The sequence below is a fragment of the Nelumbo lutea genome, chromosome 7 (genome assembly GCF_056320005.1).
Source record: "Nelumbo lutea isolate HS-2025 chromosome 7, American lotus-T2T, whole genome shotgun sequence".
NCBI lineage: Eukaryota > Viridiplantae > Streptophyta > Magnoliopsida > Proteales > Nelumbonaceae > Nelumbo > Nelumbo lutea.
The window spans coordinates 11259895-11278910 of record NC_142690.1 but is presented as its reverse complement, the minus strand read 5'-3'; the positions used below and the strand labels follow the sequence as shown (position 1 = coordinate 11278910).

The 19016-nt window shown below is 36.9% G+C and overlaps 3 protein-coding genes across 4 annotated transcripts; all 3 read right to left on the bottom strand.

Moving 5' to 3' along the window:
* Positions 1 to 2135: 2135 nt before the first annotated feature.
* On the bottom strand, positions 2136 to 8795 carry LOC148845079 (G-type lectin S-receptor-like serine/threonine-protein kinase At4g03230). Of its 2 annotated transcripts, none has more exons than XM_088954435.1 (8): positions 7351 to 8795; positions 4531 to 4587; positions 4254 to 4385; positions 3603 to 3814; positions 3327 to 3555; positions 2967 to 3204; positions 2681 to 2831; positions 2136 to 2591 (listed from the first exon to the last, which is right to left on the bottom strand). In XM_088954435.1, the coding sequence occupies exons 1-5, from the start codon at positions 8714 to 8716 to the stop codon at positions 3454 to 3456; spliced, it is 1869 nt and encodes a 622-aa protein (XP_088810561.1). In that variant the 5' UTR covers positions 8717 to 8795; the 3' UTR covers positions 2136 to 2591; positions 2681 to 2831; positions 2967 to 3204; positions 3327 to 3453. The 2 variants fall into 2 exon arrangements, with proteins under 2 accessions (XP_088810561.1, XP_088810560.1); XM_088954434.1 differs by having other exon boundaries at positions 3327 to 3536; positions 7351 to 8793.
* LOC148845080 (G-type lectin S-receptor-like serine/threonine-protein kinase At4g03230) lies at positions 2277 to 3172 on the bottom strand. The gene is made up of 3 exons (XM_088955842.1): positions 2967 to 3172; positions 2681 to 2831; positions 2277 to 2591 (listed from the first exon to the last, which is right to left on the bottom strand). The coding sequence occupies exons 1-3, from the start codon at positions 3170 to 3172 to the stop codon at positions 2277 to 2279; spliced, it is 672 nt and encodes a 223-aa protein (XP_088811968.1).
* Positions 8796 to 13404: 4609 nt separating the features above from the next.
* On the bottom strand, positions 13405 to 13955 carry LOC148845078 (Protein kinase superfamily protein). Its single transcript, XM_088955841.1, has 2 exons — positions 13812 to 13955; positions 13405 to 13722 (listed from the first exon to the last, which is right to left on the bottom strand). The coding sequence occupies exons 1-2, from the start codon at positions 13953 to 13955 to the stop codon at positions 13405 to 13407; spliced, it is 462 nt and encodes a 153-aa protein (XP_088811967.1).
* Positions 13956 to 19016: the final 5061 nt, after the last annotated feature.

Here is a 19016-nt window from a genome sequence, read left to right as displayed (position 1 = left end):
TGAAGGTGGTGGCGACGGCGAAGATGAAGATGGAATGACAGAAAAAGAGACGATTGGGTGGTCACGTTCCCTAATCTCCGCCATGACACTTGCATACTGATCCTTCTGGTTACTGCGGAGATGGTCTCTGTAACACTTAGAACAGAGGTTCTAATTTGCCGGTGTCCCAAAAAAACCCACATCCATTCGCGCACAGTCTTGGCTAATCTGGGGCTTTAGACCTCTTTTTGGAAGCCATGTCTCAGTCTCACTCTTGCTGTCTCCAGGCAGGAGATGCTGCTTTGGTGCAACTGAGTACGTTGAGACGGTTGAGTGGCCTTGCCTCTGATTGATTGATGTCTTACCGCGTGCCCCACCCACAGCCCATCCCTTCCGTGATTTGGGAACATCTCCCATGACAAGAACGGACCAGTGCACGGGGATGGATTATGAGGCGCCTGTGGCTGTGGGTCACGCTTGGTGGGGAGTCCATTCCGGGTTAAGTAATAAATCCACAAACACATAGGCCCAGTTTGGAAATGCATACAAAATAATACAAGATTGTATATTCTACATATTAATACTCCTACCGGTACCTGAGCCTCTTGCCCTTTTTCTGCTTCAACGGGGGTAGGGGTAGCCCATTACCATTAGCCCGTCCCCCATTCTTATCCTTATCCTGTTAATCATGTAATTATTAAAGAGGTGGCAATTTTTTATCCAACCAACCCGTTCAACCCATTGAAATCCACCCATTACCCATTATATGGGTGTAATGAAGTCAAGTTTTGAGTGGTTTGAGAATTGAGATTGAGCTCGATTAAAAAATTTGGAGCTCGAGACTTGATTCAAGTTCGATTAAGCATTGATTTTCATACTCAAATTTGATTCAAGTCAATGCTCACAAACTAATCAAGCTTGACTCGCCTTGAGACAATTATACATAAATTGATATTAAAAATTACAAATAAATTATATTAAAATATTATAAATAAAAAAAATATGTTAGAACATTTTATTATGTATCAAAATTATAAATAAATTAATATTATGAAATATTTATAAATATAAATATATTATAAAATTCAACTATAAATTTATAATATATTATAGATAAAAATATATCCAAAATAATATTTTATTATAAGTTCAATTAAGCTTGCGAACTACTCGAGTCAGGCATTGCAAAGATTGAATTCAGCTTGACTAACTACTCAATTCAAATGAACTTGATTCAATAATGTTTGAACCAAGTTTGAGTACTTGGTGAGCCAAACTCAAGTAGCTACGTCACGAGTTCGCTCAACTCGCTTACACCCCTACCACCAACATTCTTTATAGATTGTTTATTGGTTGAAAACCCATCTTGGGGGGAGTTTAGATGGGTGGATTGGGTTTGACCGTTTGATGATGAGAACCCATTGCAGCTCTACTATCCCAAATCCGAACATTCTTAGGTCAATCTTCTTTGGTTGTGTTGGAATATGGATTAAGCAAGCTTGCAACCCCATGACCTAGTACTTGAGATGGTTAGTTGCGTTGACCGAGTGGATACTGCTCTGTTCCAACCTGCATCCAATCCAAGTCAAGTGTAAGATTGAATGAAATTATCAGTGTGTACATGGGAATGTAATCAATCTACTGTTTTCAATCTTAATCAAACCTAACATATATTATCTCTCAACTCAATCAGCATTTTTCCTAGCTAATGGAGTTGGCTACACGACTCCAAATAGGAAATTTCAATCCCAATTAAATGTAATAGTAAATGGATTAGATTGAACAGGTTCCACATGGCATTAATTAAACAACTATTTGGGATGATGCATCTCCTCTGCTTTGAAAGGGGCTAATTCTTTTCCAGTGTCTCCCGGTCTGCGAATACTTGTACATGAACTATTATGGGATGAGTTGGATGTAGAAATTTTCTAGAGGGGTATGATTTCTAGGTCCCCCATCATAGTTTTTTTTCTCGATTATTATTAATAAAATTACAGTGGCTGCCCCTCCACAAGGAGTAAAGTAAAGATTAGGGTTAAAAAGAAAAAGAATTTCCCTTTTTTTTTTTTTTTTGCCGTCAAAATACTGATATGAAGGATTGCCAGGTGAAACCTTCAAATCAAAGCCAGAAACAAATAAATAAGAAGGGGGAAGAAGAGGCACAACCGTAAGTTAGAGTTTCTATTTTTGGGTTGAAGGAACATTATTACAATATGCAGATTCATGGGTTGAAGGAACAGTTAATGAGAAATTTTACAATTGATTTATTTGAAATTCCGTAGGGAGAGAACAACTTGTTATCGACCATCTACAGTAACTGTTAACTGATTGCTACCACTTATTTCTGGTTTACTAGAAGAAGAGCCTGAAGGCCCTGAACTAGATATAATTCTCCTTTCAATAAAAGCTGGCTGTTTGGGAGTCGGGAAATTTGCACTTTCACTGCCTAACATGAGAATTACATTTGACATGGTTGGGCGATCATCAGCCTCTTCTTGTACACACAAGAGTGCAACATGGATGCATTTAGTAACTTCAAATGCATTGCATGATTCACATAATGACTTGTCTGTCAAAGCCAACATCTTGCCTTCTTTCCATAGTTTCCATGCCTGAGACAAGTTTCAAATGAAAGTAATATAATAAAGAACCATATAGAGAGCAGAAAATTTGATGGGTTTCAGAAATGTTGATCACTTACATATCCCAGAAGGGTCAATGTGTGTTCTGACTGGTAAAAACCTGTATTCTTCTTGCCACTGATGATTTCAAGTAGTACCACCCCAAAGCTGAAGACATCTGATTTAATTGAGAAAAGACCATCTAATGCATACTCTGGAGACATATATCCACTACATTCCACAGTAAACAATCAATTGGTTGGATGCAGAATTAGGTCTGAACTTTTAATAATCAATTTTTGGAGGACAATGGAAAAATGTGCTTCAACAACTGAACAGTCTTAAAGTTGGATTCTTGCTACTCACTATGTTCCAACTACTCTGCTGGTATTCCCTTCAGTCTGTTTACCACCAAAGATCCTTGCCAGGCCAAAGTCTGAAATTTTGGGGTTCATCTCCTCATCCAAAAGAATATTACTTGTTTTCAGATCTCTGTGGATAACTCTCAACCTTGAATCTTGGTGAAGATAAAGAAGTCCACGAGCAATTCCCATTATGATGTTGAAGCGCATTTCCCAATTCAATAACAAACGATGCGTTTGATCTACCATTGTGACGATTGATTAAAATGTTTTAGTCATAGAATCTTAGTAACAGATAATTACATTTAATCATGATATGATGTGTGAGTTAAAACTCAATAGTTTGTAAGTTTTAGGGTCTCACCAAAGATAAAGCTGTCCAAACTCTTGTTAGGCATGTATTCATAAAGTAGTATTTTCTCATCTCCTTTGATGGAGTAACCCAGAAGCCTAACAAGATTCCTATGTTGAAGTTGGAAATCAAGAGAACCTCATTCTTGAATTCCTCTAGACCTTGTCCAGAACTCCTTGAGAGCCTCTTTACAGCTATTTCTTGTCCTCCTGGCAATTGACCCTGTAACCACACGAACATTCTTCATAATGTGTTTGGGTGCATTGTATTTATGCAGAGAAATTATACCTTGTAGACAGGTCCAAATCCTCCTTGTCCAAGTTTATTTGAATCAGAGAAATTTTCAGTAACTGCTGCTATGGTTTCAAAATTAAAAAATGGTACACCTATGCCTTTTTTATCATCTTCTATAAACTCTTCTGAATCTAGGATGTCTGAAGGACGTTCCCCACTTTCATCCAAATGAAAAGCAGAAGTTGGTTGAATGTTTTCCCTGTAACCTGATTAGGAGTAAAAAAACTTCAAAACATACTTTCCAAATGAATAAACTTTGAAAAAGCTCACTTGGATAAGGACTTAATTAGTTATGGCATCTAATAGCATTATTGGTATTTAACATAAATTACATTCAAAATAATGACATATTAAAGACCATCTATAGCACCCATTAGAAGAAGTGATAATCTGTTAGAAGTTGAAGCGGCTAGAAGAGTTAAGAGGCTGACTGAGAAGGACTTGGAAGTAGTAAGAAATGATTTAATTGCTCATAATGTAACAACGAATATGACACTGAATAGAACAGAATGGCGCGAAACAGGATTCATTAGCCGAGGTCATATAGTTGTGACAAGGCTTGGAGGATGATGATGATGATGATGCATCTCTGAAGGATAGATTTTCTAGGATATGAAATGGCTATGCATTAGCTGTTTCACTTACCTTTTCCTTTAACTATCCTCCTCAAACAACAGAGGAAAGTAACTATGCAAGAGAAAATTATCACAGCTGTTATGGGTATAACAACTATAAATATCAATTGCTTCCTAGGGGAATGGCTTTCTTGAGCAGCATCTGAAATAGAAGAGCAAAAAAATCTGATTTAGATGCTGAAATTTTGTATTCTGGACATTTCAAATTGAAGTAGAAAGACGATTTTGCTTGGCAAGCTTTGATTGCAAGTCGTATCAACTACTACTTTATTATAAAGCATCCTAACCTGGAATGCAATTCACAATTGTTGGATCCCACCTAAAGTTTGCACTGCACCGTCTTCCTGCATGTAAACATGAAAGCATGGGCAATGACTGAGACAGGTTTGGAATATTATTTTCTTGTACCAAGGAAACAACTTACAAAGCAGCATGGAAATTTCCAAGCATGAGCATAAGTTCACATTTTTTTTTTTTTTTTGCAAATAATGGTTATATATTTACAAAGGCATACCTCTGTGAAAGAGTTGCTCTTCTATAAGCCATATCAATTTATGAAAGAGATTTGTGTCGACAGGTGAATTATAATAAATCTGAATTTGTTTTTTCAGTTCTAATATGCATCCTAAGCTTAAAAAGGTGGCTGCCAACTCTCTTCATATCTGAAAATTTAAAAATCTTTCAATTTATCTTGGGACCTCCCATCTTTTGGAAGGGAAAAAACGTCAAATTTTTGAAATTACCATTCTAACTAGCAATCAAGACACCTAAAACTGAACCAAATGCTTTCCGGGACAATCAGGTCTGACCCAATTTACTTTTCATCTATAATTACCAATCATAATAACTACTTAGAACCTCATTTTGATAATATAACTTCTATAAAACTGAGAGTAAAACACTACACTGTGGATAAAATGTGTTTATGACCATAATTATTTTATATACTCTTTATGAAATTTACCATTTCAAACATAAAATATAACACAAAGATTTTAATACATTATTGATCATATAATCAGTTTGGGTCTGAATCTGTTCAAAACAACAAAATCCTGTCTTGACCCAGTTATTAATCGGGACAAAAATATAGAACCAGAAACTACATTATAGTTTTGTCAGTTCAGTTTTGCCGGGTAGACTTCACCCATTGACAGCCCTAGGTATTAGGTTAAACCTGACCCTTCCTGAGCCGCATATTGAATTTACTAAAATATCCCCCGTACTAATTATAATTAAATTACTAGGGGATATATAAACAATTTAAATTGGAAACCCTAAGCACCAGAGGTGAATACCTATACATTCAAAGAAATGTTGAGCTTTCATGGTCTTTAATTAACCCTAGCTCTAATAGTCTTTGGTTTGATCTTGAAATACTAAGTGGTAAATAAGTAGGGAAAACCTCCCCTCTCTTCACTTTTCTCATAAATACTTAAACATCCCCTCTCTTTTCAAAATGGACTAAGACCTCTCTTACTGGGTGATGTCATCCAACAAATTAAAGGCCTCCCCTCCACTAAAAAACCATTCAGATGCATTTGTATGTGACATCATGTGCGGGTAAATTTTGTTTAAAACCTAATTTTGACCCTTTATGGTCCCTTTGCCTCTACTTCTCTTTGACTTTGATGGACCTACAGGCATCTTTCTCAACAATTTCAAGGTATACTCTGTGAATACTAGAATCTTATGAAGCATATTCAAGAAAAAACAGCACCGCCTGCATTCAGGTCCCATGTAGCTCTTTCCATTGTCTTCCTAGTATTATTTCTTCCAAGGTTTTCTCATTTCATTACATTTGAAAATCATGTATAAAAGCCGGAAGATAAAACTCTGATCAAGTTGTTTTTGTGCTGGTGCAGATTTTATTTGGAAGAAGGACAACTTGATAGTTCTCTTCTTCCCTTCAAGGAAATTGATTCTTCTGTTCTACTCCTTCACATTGCTCTGCATTATCATTGCCATTGGCAATGTTTATACCAAAGGCTGATCTGCCTATTTGGGTGATCTGTTATGTTTCCTTTTTGAACATTCTCCTAGCGCCCAGGTCTTTCCCTTTCATAGTAGCATACCTACTGTTTGAGAATATCATGTTCGTGATAAAGTTCAATGCTCTAGTTTCAGGACAACTTCAACTGGAAGTGCTTATGAATGGGTTGTGACTAAGAAATCTTTGAGATGATCAGAATCTGATTTATTAGCAGTGGTCGAGAGAGAATTACAAACTCTGAAGCAAAAGCACCTACAAAGAAAGGCTTCTGAATCTGGTTTTAATTACATTGTTGAACAAATTAAAGGAAATGAACAAGGTCCATCTTATTATAAGAGAAACAAATTCGACAGAAAGGAGTCTGCGTTTGCTTTTATTCTTACTCACTTCATCTACAAGAAGCCTATTATCAGCTCATGGTGTGCATTTCTATTTCTTGTTGTTTCAAGGGTTGTCATTTCTTGTTGTGGGCTTGAACTTGATTGGGGAGTATGAGAGTGGTATAAGTATTCATCGAAAACCTCAGGAGAGATTTAAATCTTTTACTCAAAACAAAACAATGTTGGAAAGGATGAAGAAATACTTGTAGATATTCATCAATTATCAGTATATAATTAAAATTCTTTTTTCTCTCATTTCAAAACAGCAACAACAATTAATTACTAAATATTAATAAACTAATAATATAATATTAACAAATAAATAATAAAGTAATAATAAAACAATATTATTGACATATTAATAAACTGATACAAAACTGAAAATTTTCGATTGATTCTAATTTCGGCTTCTAGGTGAATCAAACAATAATGATTGAAATCCGACTTAGATTCCCATCTATACAAACAAGGGTTGGGGATATACGATTCTGTTCGGAGGGGATTTCAGTTCCCCTTCCGATTTCAATCCGGACCGCCAACCAAACCGATCCTTAAGCAAAATTAAATTAAGATCATTAATGGAGTTGTAGGATCGCGGATCTTAACTCAACTAATCCATCACAAGTCTAGAGTTTTACTTTTTGACTTTCCAACTTTCTAAAACAGAATAAAAATTAAATAGAAAATCTCAATTTGGCTAAAAACATAACGGGAGATATATAATGGAAGTGTACCTGAATCGAAATTAGCCACACGAAAGTAAAGCTTTCTCCTCCTATCAACCTGAGTATAGGAATTGTCCACCTGAAGATCTATTAGGTTGTCACTTGAACTCCAAATCCAGCACGAATGAGTTCCCAAAGAGCTCGGGGATGCTTCTTCAGGCAGGCGCAGGGAAGGTTCAAATGAATAAGAGTAAGCATAGCAGCACTTGTCAAGGCACTCGTCTCTGCAGCTTTTCTCATTCTCAGATTCCGGGTATGATGACTCGGGTATTCTCACTCTGGAAAAGTACAGAGAAAAGAAGTTCATCTCTTTACATTCTTCTGTGTTTCCCGTGCACCCATTGGAGTACTTGCCGGAATTCCATTCCTCCGACTCTTTGGGGTTGAACCCCGGCAAACATGAACAGACCGGTGTACTACTGCTGTTGCAAACACCGTTAGGACCACAGGCTCTGACAACGCTGCAATCGTCGCTGGGCTGGAACCATAACAGACTCCAGCTATTGTTATCCTTGGTCAAATGCTTGATTTGGCCAGATGGGTCAATTACCAGTCTCGAGTTATTGTCGAATTTCCTAAGACTGTCTCTTTTGACACTCGTGTAGTTTAGTAGCAAGTTGAGCACTGATTTCGGCATCTCTTCCAAGACAGAGAAATCCTCCGACGATCCGCTTCTCCAGTAAAGCGTCGACCTGTTCTTGATAGTGAACTGATTTGGACCTGAACGTTCAAAGATGAAGTCTCCATAAGCTGGGTCATATTCATCAATCCATGACTGTAGCTTCTGGTTTACTTCGAGCTTCATTCCTGGGAGGAATGTATTGAATGGGTTAGCTTCATCGTAAATGAAGCTCTGCCATATAGGAGCTTGATCCCCTCCGCTCAAGATGAAGTTCCCGGTATCCATAAGCTTAGCAGTTGTATTAGCAGTCGCAGCTGATGAAACCTTCGACGAGGACCAAACAACTTTTCCTTCTAGTTTATCTAGCAGATTAAGATTCCCGTCCTGGCCTATTTGGAACACTCCTTGTCTATCTAAGATTGGTTGGTTTCTGTTGGCAACCCAAACAACTGATCGAGGAGACAACCCATGATACCATATCCCCAAGTATCTTTTGTTGGTAGATATATCATTGGTGAAATCATCACCAGGAGTGAAGAAACCTAATTCGAATATTCCTCCGGTGGAAACTAGAGTATCTCGTTCCACTCCTCGGTCGAAGATGGGTTGGCTAGGTGTTATGGTGTCTCTTGCAGAGCAAAATAACTGGCTGGAGCATGATAAGAAGATGGCGGAGAAGAAGGAAAATGAAATGAGATTATCTGCAGTAGCAAACCATCTGATCAACATAACTCTTCCTCTCTTCCACATCATTGAAATCGCCGCAGCCGGGCCGTCGGCCAAGAGAAAAATTTATTACTACAAGAATGGAGGTTGTGAACCCCATACAAAGCCAACATATAGCTTACCTTCTAGTCAATCCCGGAGAAAAAGGAAATGGTGCTTTTCACGGTGAAAAATTACTTAAGTTAATCCTTAAATATTCTCGCAATGGATGACATGTCATTAAAAATTTACAGAAACGGAAAAAGGAAATGGTGCTTTTCACGGTGAAAAATTACTCAAGTTAATCCTTAAATATTCTCACAGTGGATGACATGTCATTAAATATTTACAGAAACGGAAAAAGGTAAAATGTCGAATTTGTTCTTTATTATTTCTCAAATTTTTAAAATAAAATCAATATAAAAAATACAAATGTAAGAAAATTTTCTTTTATATTTCTTAAAAACCCATTACACAAAAACAAATTTGGAAGAGAACCCAGATACAAAAGACTGACCTTTGTTCTCTAATCCGTTGGAATACCGCCCAAGAAGACGGAAGGTTGCAGAATCAGAAATGGAGAGGGGTATGAACTATGAAGGGAGTTTGTCATTTCCCTTTTTACTTGTCCTCTTGTCCCAACATCCCCAATGATCATCTCTTCCGGTTTTACCGTTCAGTTTATAACGGTAAAACCCTTGACAAACCAAGCTTTAGGATCGATGATTATTATATTCATGGATTCTCAACAATCAGCCGTATCTCTATTGAAGAACTCTCCCTGTAAGCGAGAGATTTGAGATTTGTCTTAGAATGTTGAGACTTTGAATATATTTTTAAAGTGAATAAGAACCAGAACCAGAACTGGGTTTACATCCTCTTAACCAAGCCTCTTCAACTCACACATGGTTCAAACATGGGGAGAGAAACCACTTCTGAATGTTACGGTGCGCGCACATGAAATAATAAATTAACGAAATGAATGGCTGTAAACGGCACTGCACACAGCAACTTGCTTTTGCTCTAAATTTTGATTGGAAAAATGCCAATAGAGGGAGAAGATATTGATATATGAGACAGCATAAATACAGGTGCATTGAGTGTATATAAGAGTATATATGACACCGATGTTGCTTGATGATGCTTAGCCTAAACCATCATTTATGATCATCCTTTATTGCACCGGGCTGACTTCCAAATGCACAAGTTATAGTATGGAAGAAAGAATTGGCGATCCCCTGTTCACTCTAGTCTTTTGCATCGACTCATCAATCAATCAAACAAAAGAAGAGATTCAGTGACCTGTAAGATGTGAACCCAAAACCTCTCTCTCTCTCTCTCCAAGGCAAATCTAAGATCTCTCTCATTTACAGGGATGGGGTATGAGTCCGGTTGTCTCTCATTTAAGAGTTCAGGTCTCTCATTTACACAATATAAACAGAATAGATTCTTCAACTGATGAACTACCCAGATTCCAATAAGGTTCTTAATCTTTTCTATAAACCTTTTTAGGGTGATTTATTGGCTTTTCGGTTCTATTTCTTCAGGATTTGCATTCTGGGCTGATGAAGATATTCTATTTATAGGCTGAAGCTAGTATGAATGCCCAAGCTTGCCTTTGGCAATATTCTTATCCTATTCATCTAAGTTATTTTATGGATAACATTGTCTCTGAGTTTTATTTTGAAAATTTAAAGAATAATAAAAGGTAAAATTGACTGCAAAAGAATAGTTTTGAAATTAAAAAAAAAATTATATAAATCACGTGCCTTCACATACAAATGGAATAATGTGATGGCATGTCAAATTTCCCTTCATCAGAATTCCATTTTCTTCCTCCCAGTCTTTCTTTTTGGATTAGACTGAATTTTGCAGTTCCAATGCCCTCTTTGTCCCTTATTTTCCTATTTAAGACACAATCAGTCCCCTTATTTATTTGATCACTGTTTTCAAAATCGGATCGGACCGAACGGTCAGAGAGAAATAGATTTCATATAAATGGCTAAAACTTCAGGAAAAAAATATGACTTCATGCTCTTTGTTGCACAAGTGTTTTTACCTTGTCTGTTTTTGCTTTGAAAAACACACATTACCAAACTTCACGTGATTGCTATGGAAAGACAAAAATATTTTGAAAAAGCTTATCCAAACATATGTTTGCCCAATAGCTGGTGGGTTAGTTTGGACCAGCCTCACGTGATTACTCAATTAATTACAAGTCTAAAAGTGCTCGCCACTACAAGAATACCAGTCTAAGCCGGCGACGGTCATTAGTCCACTCCCTAGACTACTTCCGACCTAGATCAAGACCATCGCCTTTGAGGACCGGTTCGAGGCGGTTCAATTATCTCTAAAGCGGTGGTATGTCAGAACCGTTTGTTCAGAATTAATAAAGGTGGCAATTTTAACCATCGGCCGCCTTAAGTTAATCAAAATGTTGCTTCCGTTTTTAAGTGGCAATCTGAACCACCGGTCTAAATCTTTTTGGGCCATTGCCTTTAATCAGTAAAACTTTACTTCTATTTTTAGGTGGCAATCTAAACCGTCGGTTTAGATCTTTTTGGGCCACCACTTTAGGTTAATTAAAATATTGCTTCCAATTTTAGGTGGTGACCTAAACCCAAATTGACCAACCCAATATGGTAATTGTGTTGGATTAAGATTGAAAACCATGGGTTGAAATTCAGTTAAGATATTGATTGAGGTTTCAATACATCGGGTTGGGGTAGTCCATGAAGATAAGCAATTACAAATAAATTAGGAATAAGTCCAGCCTCACGACACCATGTTGAATTGTGATGGTTGTTGTTTTGATAATCCAGAAGTTCTGGGAATATACGAGTCTCTAGAAATCATTTGAAACATATATTGGCAATGTATTAAGGTCCTATGAGATAATGACTTCACTAAAACATACTTACCATCTCTTCTTAAAAGTTTAAGATGGAGAGACGATTCATTAAAAGAAGAAGTGAAGAAATTTATTTGGCAGCCTTGCCATCGAATAGGCAGAATTATTGACAAGTCCACATGCTTCGTTTTAAGGTCTACAAAGTCCCTATTGCATGTTTAATTATTGTTTTAAGGTCTACAAAAGCACTTCCAAATAGTGCGTTTACCTGCACTAAAATAATCATTTGCTTGCTAATTTTCTGCTACCATTGAAAATGTGGCACAATTTGCACACCTACCAAGGCACTAAGTTTTGTTTCATGACTTTTGGTGGCACCAAAAGTATAAGACTGATACTATATATATAGAAAGTTGAAGGGCCCTAGAAATGTTCATGAGTATAATATCATCAAATAATTATAACAAATGTTTTATCTCTATTAACTTTTATCTTCTTTGTTATTTCGTAAAGGCTGTCAAGGATTAAACTATCGGTATTGGGTATTGTATTGGATAATTTAAATATGGATACGTTTTGGAAGTGCATGAATACAAACAAAAAATATGAAAATGCATGACTACGTTAGAAAAATACATACAAATTCCATAAATACAATAATATCATTAAATTTAAGATCAAAATAATCACAAATAGTATATAAATACATAAAAATATATATATATTTTTTAGCAATATATATGAAGAAATATATTATAATCAATATATCAAGATGCATAGATATCGCCCCTAGGCAGTTCGCCACCGGGCAGTTCGCCACCAGGGAGTTCACCACTAGGCAATTCGCCACCAGGCAGTTCGCCACCAGGCAGTTCGCCCCCATGCAGTTCGCCCCTAGGCAGTTCGCCACCAGGTAGCTCGCCACCAGGCAGTTCGTCACCAGGTAGTTCGCCACCAGGGAGCACTACCAGGCAGTTCACCACCTGGCAGTTCGCCCCCAGGCAGTTCACCACCAGGCAGTTCGCCATCAGGGAGCACTACCAGGCAGTTCGCCACCAGGCAGTTCGCCACTAGGGAGCACTACCAGGCAGTTTGCCATCAGGTAGTTCGCCACCAGGCAGTTCGCCACCAGGGAGCACTACCAGGCAGTTCGCCACCAGGCAGCTCGCCACCGGGCAGTTCGCCATCAGGCAGTTCGCCACAGGCAGTTCGCCACCAGGCAGTTCGCCCCCAGGCAGTTCGCCCCTAGGCAGTTCGCCACCAGGTAGCTCGCCACCAGGCAGTTCGTCACCAGGTAGTTCGCCACCAGGGAGCACTACCAGGCAGTTCACCACCTAGCAGTTCGCCCCCAGGCAGTTCACCACCAGGCAGTTCGCCATCAGGGAGCACTACCAGGCAGTTCGCCACCAGGCAGTTCGCCACTAGGGAGCACTACCAGGCAGTTTGCCATCAGGTAGTTCGCCACCAGGGAGTACTACCAGGCAGTTCGCCACCAGGCAGCTCGCCACCGGGTAGTTCGCCATCAGGCAGTTCGCCATCAGGGAGTTCACCACTAGGCAGTTCGCCACCAGGCAGTTCGCCACCAGGCAGTTCGCCCAAGGGAGTTCGCCACCAAGTAGCTCATCACCAAGGCACGTCACCACCGGGTCAAACAACGAGGTACTTAGTCAAAAAATTTATACATCACAAAAAATTAACCACCAAAAACCAAGCCCAAAAAGAATCAAGGGGAAAAAGAGGCACAACTATAAATTAAAGTTTCTATTGGTAGACTAAAGGAACATCGTTATTCATTACAATATGCAGATTCATGATCTGCTCCGAAACAATTAACAATAAATTCTACAATTGATTATTTGAAATGTCGAAAGGAGAGAACTTATTGTTATCGTCCTACTACAGTAACTGTTAACTGATTATTACCACTTATTTCTGGTTTACTAGAAGAAGAGCCTGAAGGCCCTGAACTAGATAGAAATCTTCTTTCAATAAAAGCTGGCTGTTTGGGAGTTGGGAAATTTGCACTTTCACTGCTGCCCAACATGAGAATTACATTAGACATGGTTGGGCGATCATCAGCCTCTTCTTGTATACACAAGAGTGCAACATGGATGCATTTAGTAACTTCAAATGCATTGCATGATTCAGATAAGGACTTGTCTATCAATTCCAACATCTTGCCTTCTTTCCATGGTTTCCACGCCTGAGACAAGTTTCAAATGAAAGTAATTTAATTAAGAACCAAATAGAGGGCAGAAAATTTGATGGGTTTCAGAAATATTGATCACTTACATATCCCAGAAGGGTCAATGTGTGTTCTGACTGGTAAAAGCCTGTATTCTTCTTTCCACTGATGATTTCAAGTAGTACTACCCCAAAGCTGAAGACATCTGATTTAATTGAGAAACGACCATTTAATGCATACTCTGGAGACATATACCCACTGCATTCCACAGTAAAATTATCAATTGCTTGGACTCAGAATTAGGTCAGTAGCAACATGCAATGCTTCCGTAACTAATCCGTCCTAGAGTATATATTTTATATATTTTATATACTATACACATGTGTGTATATATTTCATATACATGCATACATAAATACATTCATACACATTATATATATAATAAAATATAGTTGTCTGGGCCCAAAAATTTGTAAGACGAATAGACTGATTTGAGCTGGGTTCAGGACATAACATGTTCAATCCAATTATAAATGGATTGATTCAGATCACTCATATTCGAATGAGATGAGAATCCAACCCTAAAGTAATATAGGCAGAGCAGCAATCTAACTACAATGGCCAAGAAGATGCAATTGTGAGAGCACCCCTATCCAGATCAATGATCGCACGAGAGAAAAAATCAAGCGCGTGTCTCACTACTTTTATTGCATGAGTGACACGTGTCTCACTATTCCTCTCTCTTGCTTTGACACACTTCTTCTTTCTCTCCTATCTTCCTGCTCTCTCTCTTCTCTTCCTCTCGTTCTGCTTTTCTGCCTCTCTTCCTGCTTCCTCGCTTCCCTCACTCTCCTCCCTCTCCTCGCTGCCTGTACAAAACTAAAAATGCAAGTAACATCTCCCTTCATCTCTCTTTCTCTCTAACCCTAACGGATTGATTTCTATTTGTCTGTGTTTTTGTAGGTATCGATTTCTATTTCTTGATAAAGGGTGGTTTTCGTAAGTTGAAGCTACTTATTTTCTCCCAATTTTGGGTTTACAATTTGTGTTTCCCGGTTTTGATGACCAGCCAAGTCTCTGTTTGCTGGTTTTGATGGTTCGTATTTGCTGGTTTTGGTTAGGTGAATCTCATTAGTATAATGGTATTACAAGTTTCTTGTCAAGGTTTGCATTTTATGGGAACCATTGCAAAATCTGGAACTTCGGGTAACTTAATTTTTAATTGGTCTAGACAAGAAAACATTGTGATGTTTATTGTTCAGTTTTGGGTTATACCAAGTCATATTTTTCTTTCTTATGCAACTTTTGTGGAGAAAATGGGCAGTTTTGGAGTTGGGTTTTACTTGGTGCATCTTGTTGTTGACTATGTTGTATCATCTGTACAGATAGTAACATTTTGACGTTTTAACTAATTAATTTGGAAAGTCTTTTTCTCATCTCTCACTTGGATCCTTTGTGGACGTGGAAAACCAATATAAATATTCTTTGTTGTTTTTAAGTGTATATGGAGTTCATGGCTGATGAGTCATTTGCAATTTCAAAGGATGTATGGAATAAACCACTTGGACGTGGAAATGATGTCAGATTGCATCTTAGAGAATAAGCTAGGAAGTATTTGGAGGAATACAAATTAAAAGTGGGCATATTGATTCCTAAATGGATAGTCATCTTCTCTTATTATAGTCTACACTTTCTTTTTTAAACGTTGCCAATTACAATTCCAATATTTTGTTGCACTTTAAGTTCTTTAACATATAGTCAATCTTCCGAGTGGAAGAAGTAAGATTTGGTTTTACAAACATCTAGTTTCCGTTGGTTCACTGTTTTTTAATGGCTCCATGTGACAACAATTTGAACATATGAAATTCATAAAAAAAAAAAAAAATACACAATTCGAACATGTGAATTCATTGATTCACTGTTCTATTGTAGCATGCGATCAGTAGATGCTATGGAATCCTTTGGGTAGAAGATGCTATGGAATCGATCGTTTCATGATCTAAGTATTTGATTTTCCTCTTTCATCATATGGGTTGGTAGCAGTTTGGGTGTAAGTTTGTAGTATGCTTGAGGCCTAATGGGCCCTCTCTACCTCAACAACAGGTATTACATATTAATTTAAGGGGGATTAAGGGTAACTGGGATTTCATGAAAGTAAAAACTCTACATGCACTCTTAAAAGCATATGCATCCAATTGCACATTGAGAACATCTCTTTGTGAATTTTATATACTTGCAAATTTGGTTTAACATTTTTAGAAGCATGTTGATACAAATGCTGATAGTACCAATGGATGATAGGTCACTTTCTATCCTTATTATAGGTGCTTTGAGGCATTTCTCTCTTGTAGTCCATGTACACCAAGGATCTTTAAAATGGAAATGAACAAAAAGTGTTTGGTTTGTAATTTGTATACAATATACTACTAGCATTTTGGGTATCACCTCATGGTATTATGTTTATTTCTTTCATTTGAATGCATATGTATTCATAAGGGTGTGCTTACATGTAGATGCATGATAAACTGAGCAGGTCCAACTGGTTATGATTTATTTTTATTTTCTTTTTTCATGTCAACATGTACAGAAACATTTGTATGGATATTGGATGGAACAGTCCGGTCCAAAATATTTATTAGATTGGATTAGACCTGGTCCATTCGTAACAAATTTATATTGGATTTGGTTGGATTAAGCCAATATTTGGTCCATTGATATAAGATAAGAATATGTGTCAATGGACCGAGTTTGGATTGAAACCAATCTAAATCAAAATGAATTTGAACAGGTTGGACAGTCCAGACATTGAATTGGATTGGTCCAAATTGGTGCAAAACATTCATTAGATTGGATTGGACCCGGTCCATTTATAATGGACTCACATTAGTTTGGATCAGATTGGACCCGGTCCATTTATAATGGACTCACATTGGTTTGGATCGGATTGGACCATATCTAGTCCAATTGGCACCCCTGCCTGTATCTATATCAGTTAGAGTCTTTGATATTTTTATATCACTTTGGTATTTTTTTTATGTTGGAATAATGTTCGATATTCATGGTTAGTTTATTAAAGATTGTATCCATGTATTCGCATTGTGGTATTGTTGAAGAAATTGGACATGGCCTGAACTTAATAGCCAGTCCAATTTAGTAAATCAAATACCTCCTTGTAATGGATAATAAATTTTTCTCATGAGGGTAATTTTGTAAAATTTGATCAAGGTTAGTACTTTATTATAAGCCAAAGCTATGTACAAGTTGATTATAGAACCATCAAGGTTCTAGTTGTAAATGAACATGATGTTTGTAATAGAAAAAATTCATTTAGCTTTTTAATCACCTCTATCTGAATTAGGGGTCCGTTTTGGTTTATGGTGCTATATTCAGTAAGAGAATTTGTTTGTTTTCTCATACAACACTTCTTGCAGGAATCTGAAGAGTTTGGACTTGCTTGGAATTGTGACGTAAATAACTAGCTTACATGATCCCTTGCTGTTTCAATTTGAAATCCATTTAAATTGGTTGGCCTCCTACATATGCAATTCATAAATTAAATGATGGGAAGGATATTTCTATGGTTTTTCAGCATGGTATAGAAATTTGAGATTATAAAATATGGATTTAGTAAACTTGTGTGCTATAGCTAAAGCATTACTTGGGTAGTTGGGTAGATGTTATCAGAATTGGCCATGGGGTTCCAAATATGCCAAACCTTCTGCTAATTAAGGATATTATTTATTTATTTTTTTATTTTGATAGTTGGTTTATTGTTGTAGTTGCTAAGGATATTATTTTATTATTTTGAAGCAAAAATTGGTTGATAGTTCTTATTATTGATACTATTTCCAGTTTATTTGTTTACTTAAACCTCCATTGGTTTATTTGAGAATCACTTAGGCACACATTGTCTTTTGTCCCTTGTAGAGAGCTCCATTTAGTTGGTCATCAATGAGCATGGAGCTTGGGTATCTTAACGGACATTCAATTTTTTGTTGCTCCTCATGCTCATACATGTTTATTGGAAATGGGCTCAAGGACAAAGTGCCTAAAGAGAATAGTGGATTTGACTACTACAGTCTCTATAATCCAAGTGTTGGGACTATCGTTTTGACAACATGGTATGATAGTATTTCAAAAGTTCCGAGTGAGAAGAACCATCAAATGGACACCTAAAGACTTTTTTCGCAAGCTATTTTTTCCAAACAACCAAACTCCCGTGGGTTTGTAAGTTGAGTAAGAAAAGATTTCTTTCTCATTTGTTGGCTCTCCAACTTGCCCCTTATTTCCAATTTTCATGACCATCAATAATTCAATTTAAATAATGATACTGTGAATGATTCATTATTCTGAGGCATATAAACGACCGAGGATAGTTGTACATGTGTATTAACGATCATAAGTTCATAACCGGTTTTAAAGTCATTAATACTTGTTTTGGTTTTGTTCTTCTCTTTTTTAATCAAAATGGTTACTTTAATCGCCATCTCCATCTACCAATCCTATCTATAGGCCTACCTCTTAGATTTATTATGTTCTTGAAATCCAACCACTAGGAGTGCAATTTGGACTTGCGTTGGGTTTTTATCAAACTTTGAATGGCCCAGCCCAAACACCAAAGTTCGAAGTTAGGGTTAGGCAATTTTGTTGAAATGTTTGGGTATTCTAACCCATCTCTGTCTTGATAGAATCCGTTTATCAAAACTCTATAGGGTTTGGGTTTTGACGTTAGGGTATCCGATATCTGATACACAGGATGCATAAATATGAATCTATTATATTATATATGATGCACAAATTTATAAATTTTAAGTAGTAAGATAATTATTCTATTATTAATATTTTATTGGGATTAAAATCATTATTTAATGTAAATTTGGATTTGATAGATTGTTTATTTCATTTTGTTATAAAATGTTAATTTTAAATATTATTTCTTTTAATTTTTACTTGGAATGGTTAATCATATATATGTATTGATTGTTTTGATGAACACCAAAGTTAATAAACTCTATTTTATTTCATTAAATAACACAAAAGGTGAGATGGCTTAGTAGCTTAAAGTAGTACTAAGAGATTTAGGGTTATTATTAATTGATCCGAATTCAAGTCACACTATAAGCATTAAGAAACTTTTTTTAGTAGAAAACCTTTGGTCAAAGGGTTTAACGGGTCGGGACGAATTGGGTTTGGGAAATTGAGAGGAAAAGTTAGACGAATTTGAAATCAAGGATACAAAGGCCGTGAATGAATAGGGCATTTTGCACAGATATCTTACCCATTACCATTCCTATTCGAAGTAGTGTAAAATG